Source organism: Asterias rubens, chromosome 20 (assembly GCF_902459465.1).
Source record: "Asterias rubens chromosome 20, eAstRub1.3, whole genome shotgun sequence".
Taxonomy (NCBI): Eukaryota; Metazoa; Echinodermata; class Asteroidea; order Forcipulatida; family Asteriidae; genus Asterias; species Asterias rubens.
In genome coordinates, this window is record NC_047081.1 from 9,779,051 (window position 1) to 9,797,224 (window position 18,174).

General features: G+C 37.7%; 1 protein-coding gene across 2 annotated transcripts in view; it reads left to right on the top strand.

Annotated features, from left to right (window-relative positions):
• LOC117304071 (paladin-like) overlaps positions 1 to 14,971 on the top strand; it is a 47,187-nt gene extending 32,216 nt beyond the window's left edge. For both annotated transcript variants that reach the window (XM_033788565.1, XM_033788566.1), the window contains exons 8-19: positions 2,427 to 2,531; positions 3,313 to 3,408; positions 4,123 to 4,260; positions 5,481 to 5,597; positions 6,578 to 6,757; positions 7,700 to 7,753; positions 8,641 to 8,793; positions 10,606 to 10,755; positions 11,532 to 11,612; positions 11,982 to 12,122; positions 13,845 to 14,000; positions 14,818 to 14,971. In XM_033788565.1, the coding sequence (XP_033644456.1) occupies positions 2,427 to 2,531; positions 3,313 to 3,408; positions 4,123 to 4,260; positions 5,481 to 5,597; positions 6,578 to 6,757; positions 7,700 to 7,753; positions 8,641 to 8,793; positions 10,606 to 10,755; positions 11,532 to 11,612; positions 11,982 to 12,122; positions 13,845 to 14,000; positions 14,818 to 14,964 (1,518 nt within the window). In that variant the 3' untranslated portion in view covers positions 14,965 to 14,971. The remainder of the gene's footprint in view (positions 1 to 2,426; positions 2,532 to 3,312; positions 3,409 to 4,122; positions 4,261 to 5,480; positions 5,598 to 6,577; positions 6,758 to 7,699; positions 7,754 to 8,640; positions 8,794 to 10,605; positions 10,756 to 11,531; positions 11,613 to 11,981; positions 12,123 to 13,844; positions 14,001 to 14,817) is intronic.
• The last annotated feature ends 3,203 nt before the right edge of the window (positions 14,972 to 18,174 follow it).

Below are 18,174 nucleotides of genomic sequence, written 5' to 3' on the forward strand. Positions count from 1 at the left end.
CTATGATTTCTTTCAACACAACACCCCTCCAGCTATGAAATGGTAAGGCCCTCGGGTAAAGAACTCCTTATACGGAGATTGCTGTGCATGTCGTGCGTATTGCGTGATGTGGCACAACTGTTCCAGCCGTTACTCTCTACCAATAGGAATGAAGAAACTGTCTTATAAGCACAGGTGCAAGCTCGCTTGTCACGCCCATGTTTCAACACTTTTTACTGGTGTTATATCATCCGTTCAAACACCCCCACGTGATGCACTCTCGACCAGTCAGAATGGATAAACTGTCCTAGGTATTAGGTATTTATGAATGTCCATTTAAAACCTTGCATTGTCTTGGCCGTGCGATTGTTATCACTTGGCCACGAGTCTGCCTATTTTACACAGCCGTTTAAAACCTTGTTGTCTACTCTTTTATTCCCATAATATTATCTTCAAGCACATGTACCTCAAACAGTTACTTCTACGTACAGTTACTTGAAGTTGATAATTGTTTTCTTTCCAAAACCCATACTGTGTTGCTAGTTACCCTGTATTTAAGTTACCTTTTTTGAAGTCTTATTATCCTTTGTTTTACTTGTATGTATTTGTTTTTGACACTGGCCGAATAAATAATAATAATAATAATAATAATAATAACATTCTTCCCAAAACCCATACTGTATGTGTCCTTTTTATTTATAGAAAATGAGGCAGTTAGGTTTGTTTTCGTCATCCCAAAGCCCCTATCATCTGGGGAAATTGAGAGCTCAGGACTTTGATCGTCCATCAGGAAGACAAGATCCCCTGCCCTTATTTGAATCCAGACCTGTATGCTCCGTTCTTGAAAGGGCAAGGGCACCAAAGCATTTTATCCTTGGTAAAGGGCACTCTATGAGAAAATTTTTAATTTCTACTGGAGCATTTCAAGAGCACGAAGGCGTTTACCAGGAGGCATGGAGGCAATCGCCTTCGTTGCCTCCGTGAAGTATCAGGCCTGGTATCAGCCCCTGTTTAACACTAAGATGGTTGTTTGTGTTGAGCGAGATCTTAACCCGATGTTTACAGTGCGCCACTCAGACATTTCAAGAAGCAAATAGAAATGTATTGTCGCAAAGAACAAATAGCAGTGTGTTGTTGCAATGAGCAAATAGGAGAGTGTTGTTGCAAGAGAAAATAGTAGTTTATTGTTGCAATGTCATGTGAACATTTTATCCGGCGCACAAAACTGCTGATGCTCTGAATGCTAAGATTTCCATAACCCGTAAGTGTCTTATCACACAAGTGAGAGTATTTGCAGGTAACTTAGGAAGCACTGTATGAAATGCTTCAGGAACGCGTGTTTTGTAGAACAACTAAACAATAGTTAATAGCCTGACCTTTCGACCCTAGGTAAAAGCCTATTTTGAGAGAGACTGTGTTAGGGTTGCAGGGCTGTATGCTTCGTTTTTGAAAGGGCAGGGGCACCAAGGCAATTTATCTTTGGCAAAGGGCACCCTATGAGGAAATTGTAAATTTCTACTGAGAGCATTTCAAGGGCACCAAGGCAATGACAAGGGGCAACGATGGAGGCAATCGCGAATTTCTACTGAGAGCATTTCAAGGGCACCAAGGCAATGACAAGGGGCAACGATGGAGGCAATCGCCTCCGTTGCCTCCGTAAAGTATCAGACCTAGGGTTGTAACAAAAAGGCATTAACTTGTTTTGGGTTTTTTTTTTTTTTTTGCATTGATACCATACAAGTAAGGTCCTTTTGGTTGAAAAGCAATTTACGACAGCTAATTCTATTTTCTCGTTGCCAGTCCTGTAATATGCACCTTTAAATGCTAAATGTACACTTTGGAGTCAAAATATGTTGAGTGCTGAATTGAATGAAAGGAAAGTCAAACATTTCCTGATGCAGCATGTTTCGTTGACGATTTTTGGTGACTCGTGCATGTGAAGAGGGGATTCGCATTAGACGCACATCAGTTTTTTATTTTTGATGTTGATGTTTTTATGTTGTTGATGTTTTGGAAAAACTGTACACCGGGTAAATTTTTAATTGTTTCAGGCCTGAAGTTTTTCTCAGGCATCTTTAAAGCACACAAATATTATTTTCATGCAACTTCAATGACCAATTGAGCCCAAATTGTTTCAAAGATTTGTTATTTGAGCTTTAAGTGTATGTATGTGAGAATGACCAAACGTATCTCGTGCCTTTATGTTAACAGAGATGCTAAAATCAAAACAGTTGAAAGTTCAATTAAACAAATTCGTGTGGAATAGAGACACAGTGTGAAGGTGCGCCAGAGTAACTGTGGGGTAAACAAAATCCCAGGGTTGTATTCCACAGGGATAAGAGATACAGTAAGGGCTATAGGGCTTTAGTCAACATTCTGTGGAAGTTGATGTAAGAGCAAGTTTTAAAGACCTAAAGTTTTGTTAACATTCTCTCTTCCATCTCTAGGTTGATGTTCTGATTGATCTTACCGATGACATGGGCAACATCCGGCGAGACATCTACGTGAATAAGATGAAGATGGAGCACATACACGATGATTACATGATAGCTGTAAGTCAATTAGAAATCCCTTCTGACTCCCCCAGTTATCAAAACCAAGTCGTACGGTTCCCGCTCTTTCCAATATGCAGCAGTGCAGTTATGGAACAGTCTTCCAGAGGTTGTTAAACAGGCTGAGACATCAGAACAATTCAAAACCCTGTTAAAAACATCTCTGTTTACTTTGTACAATTATTGTTGATTTCCTTTTACAGCGCATAGGGACCTCACAGTGATATGCACTATTATATAAGAATGGTTTTATTATTATTATTATTATTATTATTATTATTATTATTATTATTATTATTATTATTATTATTATTATTATTATTATTATTATTATTATTATTATTATTATTATTATTATTATTATTATTATTATTATTATTATTATAAAATCATTATTGTCACGTGGCCCAAACATTTTGGCCGGGATTGTTGTCCAATTGATGTACATCAACCCAAATCCGAGGAGTCTGGGGAGGTGTATTGCTTTCCAGTGGAAGGGGGTAGGGAACCCAAAAGACTCAGCAGGGCTTGTAGCTCAATCTTTTTACTGGATCTTCGGACCAACATTTATTTTACAAGACCTTAACTAAAATGAGTTGAAGCTCAAATCACTGGTCTGGGGCCTGCAGCTCAGTGTTCATTTCTGGCCCTAGTGGGGGAGAGGAGGGGCTGCTAGGGCGGCCATATTTCCCTTTTTCTTTGAGGGCATTTGACAAATTGTGAGGGGCAATATACCTTTTCCTACTCAACCATCTTCTCTTTGTTTCTTGTTACGTTACAGGGAGGCAGTGCCAGAGATTATTTCTTCAAGAAGATGTTGAGGTATCTTGAGCGATACTGTTACCTGCTCATCTTCAACAGCTACCTTCATCAACAGGTAAATACAAATTTACATTTTCCTCGTACAGGTTCCCCTCACCAGGGCCCAATTTCATAGAGCTGCTAAGCACATAAATTTGCTTAGCATGAAATTTCTTCCTTGATAAAAACAGGATTACCAACCAAATTTCAATGTGATTTTTAGGATGAGCAAACAACAGCTAAATACCAGTAACAAGGAATATGCAACAAATTGAAATTTGGTTGGTAATCCTGTTTTTACAAAGGTAGAAATTCCATGCTTAGCAAAATTTTTTTGCTTAGCAGCTCTATGAAATTGGGCCCAGAGTTCAAGGCTTGTCAGTTTGTAGAGTAGGTCACAGGTTCAAGTCATGGGCCCAATTTCATAGCGCTGCTTAACGGTAAGCAAATTTGCGTGCTTACTGTAGCAGAAAAATTTGCTTAAGCCTAAGCGTATTTCACAGGTTAGCAGAAAAATTGGGCGGCCGTATTGCGTGTTTACCGTGGATTTGCATTGTGACGTCATTTATTTTCGTGCACCGGAAGGTTAGCATGCGTTTTCGTGTGCTTACGGTTAGTAGCGCTATGAAAAAGAAATTGCACAGTAAGCACAAAATCGGCCGCTAAGCAGCGCTATGAAATTGGGCCCTGCTCAAGTCAATTTGTCTTCGTTCAACCAACAATTATAAAACATTTCCAGAGTGAGTGTCCATTGTGGTTAATTGCTTGTTATTTTCTCATTTGTGCACAGAACGCACAGATGTTTTGTCAGTCGTTTCAAAACTGGATGCAGCAACACCCTGTCGTGTATCGTATCCTCGGTGACATCGACTCGTCAGAGGTGTTCACCAATCCAGCTGGTCTCATCAACAGAGGGCATCGTTACCTGGTAAGCGAGAAAGGTAGCTTGGCACGAAACAATTTTTCCTTGGAAAAGTCAGAAAAACTGATAAAATGGCCTGAAAAGTCTTTTAAAGACACTTGACACTATTGGTAATTGTCAAAGACCAGTCTTCTCACATGGTCTATCTCAACAGATGCATGAAATAACAAACCTGTGAACATTTGAGCTCAAATGGTCGTCGAAGTTGCGAGATAATAATGAAAGGAAAAAACACCTTGTCACACAAAGTTGTGTGCTTTCAGATGCTTGATTTCGGCACCTCAAATTCTAAATCTGAGGTCTCGAAATCAAATTCGCGGAAAATCACTTCTTTCTCGAAAACTACATGTACGTCACTGCAGAAGGAGCCGTTTCACACATTGTTTTAAACTATCAATCTCTCCCCATTACTAGTTACCAAGTAAGGTTTTATTCTTATAATTGTTTTGAGTAATTACCAATAGTGTCCACTGCCTTTGCACTGAATGATAATTATCCTGCTTGTTTCCAAGGACCAAATATCCTGCCTATTTATACAAGAATAAGGTTACCAGCGGAAATGCCATCTCATATGTATCCTCAGGCATTGGTTTTCTTACAAAAATTTGCTCAGCAGTAATTTGTAAAGTGATATTTTGGGGTCCGTTGGAAAGTGAGCCAGCCTCTTTTCTCTTAACTGCTGAATTTATGATTTTTTTTTTAAATATTTATTTATTGTTATTTTTTATTTTTTAAAGATTTTGTTGACACTTATTTTGGGTTATGATGATAATCAGGGTTGTGGCTAGACCAGTTTTAGTGGTGGGCAGTGAATCAAAATTGTTGGAAGTCTACTGAGGGCAAGGGGATCAACACAATTATTTATGTTTATAATTACGGGGCCATTATTGCTGAAGTGGAGCCAGGTTCCCAAACTGTTTGTGTCATGGGGCCATGCAATAAGTTGAATGACCTTTGGATTGTGTTCTTTCTCATTCCTTATCATTAGCTGTGTCTCATCAGATCAATGCATAGTGGACAATATTTGAAAGCTGTGCTGGGCGGCATAATGTATTTTTCTCAGAGTGCTGGGCACAAATTGAGAGTCCTGGGCAGGCCCGCCCAGCACCGCCCACCGTGGCTACAACACTGATGATAATAATAATAATAATAATAACAGGATTTCTATAGCGCCGTTCCATATACCCCGTAGATCATGACGATCTTTTCTTTGTGTTCTTACTCAGGTTGCAGACGAGTATCTCGGCCTGGATGTACTGAGCTCACAGCGAGATGTCAAAGCGTCCAACTTCAGACGGGTCCCTGGGCTGCCGGTATTCGGTATGGCGCAGTCAGGAAGAGATGTAAGATTATACGCTGCAATTAATAAAGTTTACCGGCAGTGAACTTGAGCATCCTTTAGGAAATTCGACTGTGTAGATGATGTACAGTACATGGAGATACTGTATTCTTAAAGGAACACGTTGCCTTGGATCGGTCGAGTTGGTCTTTGAAAAGCGTTTGTAACCATTTGTTATAAAATGCATATGGTTAGAAAGGTGTTTTAAAAGTAGAATACAATGATCCACACACATTTGCCTCGAAAGTGCGTGGTTTTCCTTTTACTCTGCGAACTAACACGGTCGGCCATTTATGGGAGTCAAAAATGTGACTCCCATAAATGGAAAAAGTGCCCACTCCTCAAAATGTTTTTAGTCACAAAAAAAAGCTTAGAAACTGTGTATCACCCCTCAAAATAAGTCCAGGGGAAAAAAAACTGTTGAAAAGAAACACTACCACCCTTCTATTTCAGGAAAAAAAGGTTTGGAGGATAAAAACAGGAGTTCCTAAACTTTTATGAATTTGTTTTCAATTTTGGGAACCATTTGGAACAAATCTTAGCTTACGAATCTTATACATACAAATTGCATGCTGGTACTTTGAGAATTATGAAATAAACATGATTAGAAATGAATATTCTTTATCCCAATGCAAATTTAACAGATTAACCCAGGTCAAAATTCCAGTTGAACCTAGTTAACTGGTGTCAACTGGTTCAACTGGATAGTGACCAAACTCGTCCATTTTCCATATTAACCAACTGGTTTGGACTAGGTTTAACTGAGTTCAACTAGGTTGAAATTATAAACCATTAGGTTTCTGTCCATTTTCCGTATTAAACCAACTGGTATTAACTCTGTTTAACTAGTTTATCAACTGGTTTTCAACTAGTTCCAGTTAAACCCAGTTTAACTAGGTTCAACTGGAATTTTGACCTGAGAAAACATGATTAGAATTACACAACAAGGATATTCACAACAATATCATTCTGTTTCCTATGTAGGGTTTGTCGAAGATCACCGACCTGCTCATGAGTGCGAAGCATGGCCATTCCTCAGTTCACTTCTTCACACTGAGAGGGGAGCTCGTCCTAGAATGTGACGGGTATACATACACACCGCGACGACTCACAGCGCTGTCGGATAATGTGTACATACCCGGAGTTACGGTTAAAGAACTTGAGGTAAGCACGCATGTTGGATTTTATTTCTCAGTTGACATTAAAAAAGGTCATTCCCTGTCTAATCACCCCCCCCCCCCCCCCCAAAAAAAAAAAAAAAATTAAAAAATGTTCTTCAAATTTGGATTATGGGGTGATTTTGACTCAACAAGCTGAAATTTAAAAATTTATCTCCATAAAATTCTCCCTGACATCGCAACAATTTCATTTAAACAACAATAACACACTCGGTCAAATTGAAATTGGTTGGAATTTGTGTTTTTGGAAAGGGAATTGCATAAGCAATCCAAATCTGTCATAATTTGTGGATCAAGTGATCCCGAGATGAAACTTTGGTGAAAATTGACCCCACACGTTTTCTCCAAAATATTACAAGTTTAGAGATATAATATTCTTGGTTTGTTTTCATACAAGTTGTCATTCTTAGGAAAATGTGATAATTCTAATAGATGGGTCTATTACAAGAATGTGACCTTTTTTGCAACATGGGGTGTCGTGGCCGAGCGGATAAGAGGACCGCTCTGGTGTTTCTGTTCAGCAGAGTGTCCTTGAGCAGCCGTCGATTTCACCAAACTCTTCCTAACTTAGGATTAATCTTAGGATTTAGGACGAGTCCCAGCCCTGCACTGTAGCATGCAAACTATAAGATTAATCCTAAGTTAGGACGAGTTACTCGTCCTAAATCGAGATAGGATTAATCCTAGCGTTTTGTGAAATCGGCTGCTGGACACTTGACCATAAGCTTCTCTTCACCCAGGGGTAAATGGGTACTTGTGAGGGCAGAGTTGGTTCTTGTGATTGATTAGCTTAGTGCGCTACATCTTTGGCAGCACAGGCTGTATACTCTCTAGGGAGCTGAGATGATTTAAGGAATGTTGAAGCGCCATGAGCGTCACTAAGAAGCCACTATTATTATCAACAAAATCATTTCTCTTTCTGTTTCAGGAAAAGGAACTGCAGCTGAAAGAAGAGCTTGTTAAGTTGAACAGACCATTTCAGGTGAGGTATTTCATTTCATTTCTTTTAATATTTTGGTTGAGGAGCCAAGCTTTTCATTGGGTGAGGGGGCAGCTCATATTTAAAAACAGCAGAGGATGTCACAATATATCAGGGCCCAATTTCATAGAGCTGCTAAGCACAAAAATTTGCTCATCATTGAAATTTCTTTCTTTGATAAAAACAGGATTAGGCCTACCATTTCCATTTCGTTGCATTTCCTATAGTTACTGGTATTCAGCTGTTGTATGCTTATCTTAAAATCACGTAGCAATTTTGTTGGGAAATCCTGTTTTTATCAAGGCAAACATTTCATGCTAAGCAATTTTTTTTGCTTAGCAGCGCTATGAAATTGGACCCAGGAAGTAGAAATGCACAGCCACAGTCATGGATATCCTTTTGTTACAAACCCACCAAATAACCTACGATAAAAATGTTGAGTAACTCTTTGCAGATCTTGTATTTGACAGCATCAAGGACTTAGTATTCTTCATAATTCTACACGATTGTTACTTGATGTCTAAATAACATTGAGGTAACCCATCAATGGTTTTCAAACTGTTATTCATAAAATTGAAACCAAAACTGTGTACCCATGATCGTGGTTGTGCGCAGAGGCATGGTTTGCACTTTTCTATTTGATACAGATAAAACTGCTATAATAACAAGTTCATACGGTATGATTTGTCGATCGCACTCTGTGTTTTTCGGTGTCTGGTAGGTTTATGTTGACGTCATTGAACCATGACTACAGAAGGAGTTTTCCAGCATTCTCACGTCAACAGAAATATTTCCCCTTTTCTAGATCAAACAAATAAAACTGCATTCATAAAAAGTTCATCCAGTATAACTTGTTGATCACACTCGTTGTGTTTTTTGGTGTCTGGTAGGTTTATGTTGACGTCACGGAACCAAGACTACAGAAGGAGTTTTCCAGCATTCTCACATCCAGAGAAATGTTCGACAAGCAGAGGCAGATCTCACCGGGACTTCACTACTACAGATTGACAGCCGCAGAATGCGAAGGGTCACCTTCAGAACTGGTAAGATTTTTCTTCTGTCTTAAAAACGCAACAACATTGATATATATATTTGGTGTGCGGTAACATCCTGTGTGTATCTACTTGCCAGGTAGAGTTTGTTCTTAGAGAACCGTCTTTCTTTATTCTACTGGAGTAGATTTATCAGAGGTTCGAGATTCTGAAAAGATTGCTTCGCAGGGATGAGAAATTTCAGACTTTCATCTGAATTTAGAAAAAAAAATGAAAAACAAAATTTCCAAAATAAAAATATATTGTTGCGGTACCCGCTGCCAAAATATAGGATTTGATCCACCTCTAGCTACCGGGCAACCTCGGTAGTCTAGTTGGTAAGACACTGCCCTAGAATTGCAAGGGTCGTGGGTTCGAATCACACCCGCGTAATATGCCTGTGATTTTTTTTCACAGGACTCGGGAAAGTACTGAGTATACAGTGCGTACACACATCGGTGTATGGGTAAACAAACCAAAATTAATATTCTTTATCCCGATGCAAATTTGACATCTATTATACAAATAAAACAGGTTAACTCTTTTGATCTACATCTCTGGTGCTGAGGATACTGTTCTTTAAAAACTCCTTGGAATCTATTACCCCAGTGTTTAGAAAGAGGTGGGCATGCCATCATTTCAATGAACCTCCTAAGATCTGGATGGCAGTTTCAGACTTTTTCGCCAGCACCGACTCTCACACCTGGCTTCAACAGTGACTGTCAACAAGACGATTTGCTATTATAGCAAATGCTTAGTGAAAACCTATCAACTGGAGAATGGAGGAAGGGGACACATTTAAGCTTGGGCGATATCACGATATTATCGAATATCGCGATATTAATTTGGAAACGATTTCGATATCGGATGGATTTGGTTTTAATCGAAATATCGATATATCGCGACATATCGCGATATATCACGATATATCACGATAATCGCGATAATCGCGATATATCGCAATATCGATTCAACATCGCGATGTATTTGCTAGCTGAGACATCTTGCACCCTATAGGTTTGGAGTAAAACCAGAAGAATAGGTCATTAGAACACCTCTCTTAAGCTATGACTGTCTCTTCTACAACTTTCACTTGGAGTTTGAAGACTGATGATGTCAAATTTCATTAATCGCGATTATATCGAATATCGCGATATATTGGCGGCGATATATCGTGAATAAGATAAATCGATATCGCCCAAGCTTAGACACATTATGGGTATTCAGAAACTGGGCTAGTATTACCGCTAGTAACTACATGTCTCTTCAAAAAAACAATGGGTTTAAAACTCCACCAAACTACAGTGACCTCCAAACAGTCAGACCAGACTCAAACCCCAGGTTTGTTTATTTAGTGTTTAATCAGCCAGTGAAACCGCAGAGCGCTCTGTGGGGTGCCTTGGGGCACTGTGTATCGGACGAGAAGACACTATTCAGCGTGTGAAACAATGTATCATTGGAACTCCCATCCTATGGCCCGTCCGACAACAAATTGACATCGGATGAGCCTCGTCCGGTGGTCTGTCCAGGATGAGTTTTGACAAGACCCCTTATTAGTTTCAGTCAGGACAGGAGGCTCACTGATTATAAAGTTTATTCGTTTCCCACAGTAGTATTGCCATCCTAAAAAGTTTCATCATCAAGAAAATTGCTGATTTTTAGAGCAGCACTTAAAGAAACATAACCCAATTTCATGGAGGTGCTTAACCACAGGAAGTAACTGAGCACTTTCATCAGAAAGGTAAAAGAAAACATTTTTGGAGTTGTTGTTTTACTTAAAATAATTTTTTTTTTTAAACCCTATTGTTTTTTATTATTTTGTAGGAGTTTGATCGCTTAGTAAACATCATTAAAGATCTAAAAGACATCTACACGGATGAAGATGGACCAGCTCTGGTCTTCAACTGTGATTGCGGCAAAGAGAGAACGACCACTGCGATGGCGGCCGCAGGTCTCGTCATCTGGCATAAAAAGGTTTGTACAAATTCCAGGACAACCACACTTTTGTTTCTGTTTTGTGTCTTTTATTTAAAGACACTGGACACTATTGGTAATTGTCAAAGACCAGTCTTCTCACTTAGTGTATCTCAACATATGCATAAAATAACAAACCTGTAAAAAATTTGAGCTCAATCGATTGTAGAAGTTGCGAGATAATAATGAAAGAAAAAACACCCTTGTAACACGAAGTTGTGTGCTTTCTGATGCTTGATTTCGAGACCTCAAGTTCAAAACTTGAGGTCTCGAAATCAGATTCGTGGAAAATTACTTCTTTCTCGAAAACTGTAGTTGTTGAACAGAGATTGATTTCATGTAATCTGGTTTTTATCCTTACACCGACCAGATACACATCCGTGAAAGAGTAAATAATGCATAAATAACTGTAAATGAAACCAATAATCATTCTTTATCCCCGATGGAAATATTAACATCCATGAGATTGCGGATTTCCTTTTTATATTTGTGACCATCCACCACCAATGGGCTGTAAAGTTGACACTTTTACTGGTATGGGCTTAATGCATTTTTGGAGAGAGTGTGTAATCGGCTTTAAAATGATACCATCCACATTTAAATCAGACTTTTCTTGACGAAGTTATGATTTCTCAAAGCCACCTACTTTTTTATTCAGATTTCTCAAAGATTTCATGAAAACCCAAACAATTTAATAGGCTCTGCAATGTGCGAGTGCGACTTTACTGCCCATTGGTGGTGGATGGTCATATTTATTTTTCTTTCTAATTTAACAGGGTTTCCCAGTTGGTGTGAAACTGGAAGAGCAGGAGAGAATAAGCATCCCACAGGCAGAATTCACAAAGGGGGAGTTTGCCGTGAGTCAAAACCTTGTTTCCCTTACGTCCCCACCCCCTTTTCATTGCGTCATGCCCTGCCTTGCACCTCTATAGGACCCTGGTTCGAATCCCTGCCGGGGGCACTATGTGGACTTTGTTTTCAGTCCCGACCCGACTGCATGGGTTTTCCCTGAAATATATCTGAGAGGTTTTCCTCCCTCACAGAAACTAAAACTGAAACTCCTCCTTGATCTTCTCTCCATTGGGTTCTTGTCTATTAATTGATTAAAGGAACCTTTATAAGATTTATGATTATTACTATTATTATTGTTATTATTAATCAAATAAATAAAGAAACAAATAAATAAATCTTGGTGTTTTATTTGTTTCGGCTTTTGTTTTCAAAAGGTCGTGATGACTCTGGTGAGGCGACTTCCTTCGGGGTCACAGGTCAAGCGAGAGGTTGACCTTATGCTTGATAAGTGCTCAGAGACCATGACCCCAATGCACTTTCACATCAGAGAAATTATCTTCTCAACTTTCAATAAGGTGAGAGAAAGGAATTGTTTGAAGCCATTGGACACTTTCGGTAAACAGTTTTGTCTAAGGCCCACACTTCGTGTTTCACAACTTCTATATCAAATAACAGACCTATGAAAATTTAGGCTCAATCGGTCATCGGAGTCGGGAGAAAATAACGGGAAAACCCACCCTTTGTACCCGCACGTTTCGCCGTGTCATGACAAGTGTTTAAAGTAAATCCGTAATTCTCAATATCGAGAATTGATATTGTTTTACTGTTTTCTCAAAAAGTAAAGCATTTCATGGAATAATATTTCAAGAGAAGTCTTTCTCCATTACCTTCTGTAAACCCTATAAGTTATTTGTAAATCAGTGAACTTTTTCTTTTTTTTCTGTACCGAAAGGGTCCAATGGCTTTAACCCATATATGTACCTAACTTCAGGATTTTGGCAGAACTTACAAACACTTTTAATGCCTTCCTACATGGCCTACATTAAAATGTCTAGATGAAAAAAAGTTGGTGTCTTTCTTTACACTCGTTTACTAGCTGGGCCAAATTTCGTAGTAAAGTATGTGAGCAAATAACATTTCAAAGCAGAGAAAAATCTTGCTTACCTGCAGTTAAAATTCGTAGATGAAAATAATTTGGTGTCTGTCTTTACACTTGTTTACTGAGTGCAATTTCAGCCTGTAACCATAAAAAATTGCTAAGCAGAGCAAAATGTTGCTTAACAATAACGGGTTACCAGCCAAAATTCCATAGAATTTACCTTGTTGCAACTGGTGCCCACTCATTTTTGCTTAGCAGAGAAATTGCTTAGCAATATTTTCTGCTTAACAGCTTTTTTTGAAAATTTTGCACAGGTGTTGTCAAATGAATACTTTGCAAAATATGTATTACCTTAAAGAGAGAGACTCGGCTTTTGCCAGCTTGGCGTTTATATCCCCTTGTGGGAGCATTGCCGAGTTCCTTTGAAACATTAAAGGTGTCATGTTTTTCACACTTGGAAAGGTTTCATGTATTTTTTATAGCATGTTGATAAAATATTGATTGATTGATGATATGTTATTTGTCGATTTATAACCAGAATTTCATTATACAACAGGTTCCATGGAACTTGTGATGTTTTTTTTTTTTTGGGGGGGGGACCTTCATTCAACTCATTACATAATCAGATTTCCATGTTTTAGCCTGTTACTTATTTATTTATTTATATTATATATGTTAATAACTCTGATTGGCTATAATTTTTTTTTTTTTTTTTCAAGATACCTTCCCTTAATCCTCTGCTCCTCTTTTGCTATAAATGGAAATGTTTGTGTTTGCCTCTGATCTGATGAAGATCCAGTAAGGATCGAACGCTAAGGACATCTTCCCTACCAGTTATATATTATACATTTTTATTGTTTTTTGGGGTTTTTTTTTATAGTTTTTTTAAAGTTTTTTTTTATGTATTTTATATGTCAATATGTATGAATTTCCTTATTTAATTGTTGATTAATTAATCTTTTCTAATTTCAATTCTTAAAATTTAGTTGTTTTTATCTGTTAATTTTTAGGTCTTATTTTTGTTTTCCCTTTCCTGTAATTGGTTTTGACAATAAAAACAAATACAAACACAATATTGAAACAGAGCAAACTATTCAAAACAGGAGTTCCTGGTTCCTCTCAGAATTACTTGTTCTCTCTTTCGAGCGAGCCATTGCAAAATCTTCATCTCTTACTCGACTTCTCTCCGCCTCCCTAGATGAAGTCGGCCAAAGATGAGGAATTGGCAGCTTGTCTGAAGCAGCAGGCGTTCAACTATCTGGAGCGTTACATATACCTTATCATGTTCAACTGTTATTTGCATCTGGAACGATCCAGCAACTGGGACAGAGAGTTCTCAAAGTGGATGACGGATGTAAGTCAATAATAGCAAGGGAAACAGTTAAAGGAAGTGGACACTATTGGTTATTACTCAAAATAATTGTTAGCATAAACACTCACTTGGTAACGAATAATGGGGAGCCGTTGATAGTATAAAACATTTTGAGAAACGGCTCCCTCTGAAGTAACGTAGTTTTCGAGAAAGAAGTAATTTTTACAAAATTGATTTTGAGACCTCAGAACTAGATTTTGAGGTCGCGAAACCAGGCATCTGAAAGCCACAACTTCGTTGACAAGAAGGGTGTTTTATCTTTCATTATTATCTCGCAACTTTGACGACCAATTAAGTTCAAATTTGTACAGGTTTCTTATTTTAAGCATATGTTGAGATACACCAAGTGAGAAGACTGGTTTTTGACAGTTACCAAAGGTGTCCAGTGTCTTTATTGGTTTAGGTTTTTGTTTTTATTTTGAAAATAGAAGTAGCTGTTGCAAACTGCTTACCAACCAAAAGGACCTATGGTATGGGACTTTTAAATGCAATAAAAGGTTAATGGTCTGACCTTTTGAGCCAAGCAGAGTTTTTCTGAAGAGTCGCGTAAATCCGTTATACATGCTAAAATAATTTTCGCCTTCTGAGACAAAAATTATTGTTGTGACATTGTTTTACTAATTTCTCAAAAAACTACAGCACCTCAGCTAGTAATATTTTCAGGGAAGCTTTCTACCATCATTATCTTCAAACTGTGTAAGTTTAATGTACATCTGTGGACATTGTGTTTTGTGTCCTACAAAAAGTACCCAAATCCTTTAATGCTTATCTTCTGTGTCGTACACTTTGCAACATACAGACTGGCCGTAAAATTGGTGTGTACGAAACGTTGGACAACCTGCACTTTCACGATCTGGATGAGGAGGACATACTGGTTGTGAGCTCCATGCGACAACGATGGACGAAAAAGAACAAAAAACACAACTTCAGAGGGACGGTGGTTTGAGGTCAAAGGTCAAAGGTCAACACAGAGCAGCTAAATGATTGTGTGTGAAGGGGTGAAAGGTCAAGGGATGTTAGATTTCTATTAGAGTTATCGGAATTTCAGCTTTCAGTCATTTTGATTTGCTGCTGCTTTAAGTGAGTGTTTTTTTTTTCAGCCACGGCTTGCAAGAGAAACAGAGCATTAGCCACTTTAAAAAAAAAAAATGCAAGGTTGTTGTTCGAGATATGCGTCCGTGCGTAATGACCGAGTTGAGAGGCCAAATAGCTTAGATGCTTTCAGTAATTTGTTTACACAGATGTATGTCGGCATTACTGTGCATTATTTGTGTTAGTCAACTGCACCACAATCCTGCCGAAAATATGACACTTGTTGCTACTCTTATTTTTTCCATCATTTGGTAATATGAAGGTTGAAATGTGTTATGAAGTTTGCGCTTAAGTGTTTGGCGGATGTTTTTGTATTTGTTGACGGTCTTCTTCTTTCAAGTCTATCATCTACTCTTCAAATGTTTGGCTATGATTGGGCGCATCTCACTGCCTTCTCGTTTGCTGCCATCAGGTCTTCAAGACAGCACTGCTCCTCAAGGGCTGTGGGCATCGTAGAAGGTGTGGCATAGATTGGGGTGATGTGCCACACGCGCATTTGGTGTCATCATTTGTTGACGATGGTTGAGTTTGAGAAAGTACCGATCGTTATTTGTTGTGTTTGCTGCAAAATATCAGTTTGAGAAGTGGCAATTTACAGTGTCTGGTTTATGTTCGGGCACTGTTAATATAGTGCCAAGGCAAACCAAATATTTGTGAACTCCTCCTAGCAGTTGAATATGCTTGCCGTTTATTGATTTTCAGCCGTTTTGTGAAACGTTTTCTTTTTTTCACACTGTGTCTTGAACGGCCATTCTATCGTGCATTATTAATTGTTTGGAGAAGGGAAAACTTGGAGAGGAAAACAAAAAATTGTACACAAATTGTATCATAAAATAATTTATTTGTGACAAAAATAAAGAAATGTGAATAGATTTATATTTTAAAATGTACATCTAGAATACTGCCTCTGATCAACTTTTTTTGTGGAGACTTTATCAGACATTCACTTGAGTGTCAAGTGTCTGATATCAAACTTACTTTACCAGACTTAAAGGCACTATTGGTAATTACTCCAAATAATGATTAGCATAAATTCTTACTTGGTAACGGGTAATGAGGAGCTGTTGATAGTATAAAACAATGTGAGAAACGGCTCCCTCTGAGTCTGAAGTAACGTAGTTTTCAAAATAAAGATGTAATTTTCCACGAATTTGATTTTAAGACCTCAGAATTAGGTTTTGTGGTCCGAAATCAGGCATCTGAAAGCACACAACTTTCTTTGACAAGGGTGTTTTTTCTTTCATTATTATCTCACAACTTTGACGACCAATTGAGCTCAAACTTTCACAGGTTTGTTATTTTATGCATTTGTTGAGACACACAAAGTGAGAAGCCTGGTCTTTGACAATAACCAAAGGTGTCCAGTGTCTTTAAACTAACAATCTCAAGTCTGTCAAATGTAAATCAATTTGTAATTTCTCTGTTTTGAGCGAATCACTTTTTGCTCACTTTTCTGTGAGTTTTGGACAATTCAATAGAGTATAATCTGGTCAAACCTTGGATTTCAACTTTAATTTGTATCATAGATATCATTTATGTAGATACATATTTGTTATTACATTAAAAAAATGCACCTATTTGTAAAAAATAAAATGAAGAAAACATGTATATGTAAGATTGAAACTCAAACTAGCGTAATGTATTATCTTTATACGACTGTTTTAGTACTAAACAGTAAGATTCAAAATAAAAAGTCACTACAATTATTATGTATAAAAGAAGTGTATTTTATATGGAGAGAATGTATTTATAAACAAATGAAGAATAGATTTATGACGTATGTTTGCACCAAGTGAACCACAATACTGCAGAATAATTTAATTATGTTATATTTTCAATGTGCCATGAGCATCACAAACTGTTGTGAAGTGCAATAATTCTTTATCGTCACACCGTTCGCACAAACTTAGATATGTTACGAGTTATATTGAACAAATTTAATAATACAATCTAATACAAATTTGAGAATTTCTTTGAGTGGGTATGTGTAGACTCGCGCAAGTCGTGCGCGTAATCAAACATTTTTGATTGACCACTTTGGTAAACAAACTCGCGCACATTTACGGGTCCCAATGTTTCAATTATTGTGAGACTTCTACAGTCTAATATGAACGATATTTATCTTTAGAAGAGTAATCTATGGTTCATATACTTTAAAATATACCTGAACTCTGCACAATCAATGACATCACTTTTGCTCAAAATACCTTTATGTCTAACAAATATTTCACCACAAAGCTCTCACACGATCACCGAATCTGCTTGCCAAAATGCATGAGTACAGTTTGTACATGCGAGTAAACTTATGTATGCGCGTACCTTAGATCATCTGAGATCTGGGGACGGAGCTTTTATTTTTACCGCGAAGTGCGGAGTGATTTTTTTTTTTTTTTTTTTTTTAATACTTTGAAAACCTAAGTTTCTATAAAGGCATGAAAGGAGATACAAATCTACCTCCATCTTAAAGTATTTTCTGCTAAAAAGCTTTATGAAATTTGGCCCAGGTCAGTTGTTTGCAACAACACAAACTGATTGCATTATAACTTTTATCTCTTCTATAAGTTTAAATCTTATACCATGTAAATTATGTTTTTTTTTCTAATTAATTTGATTGTATAAGTGTAAGTTTCTGTTTTGTTCAAAGAAAATGTGTTTTCATAGAACTGATATCCTAGGCACATTGCAGACATCATGTGGAAAATCAAGCCATGTATAGGCACCAGACTGTATAGTACACATTCCCTTATATGGGTCTCCTTTTATTTCATCGCCAGGCCCAATTTCATAGAGCTGCTTAAGCATAACAAGTAGCTAAGCATAACAAGTATTCGTGCCTACTAGAATAAGCTTACCAGCTAATAAACTACCATGTCACATGTACAATTTTGTGACTGGTATCCTGCTCTTTTCTGCTTAGCTGACATTGTTGAGCAACATTTTCTGCTCTTAAGCAGCTCTATGAAATAAGTCCCAGATCTCAAAAATTAGAATGTCGGCCATTTTGATGCCCTGCATTGTGTACCAATATTTCAAAGTAGCTCAGGGAGTCATTGTTACAGCTGGG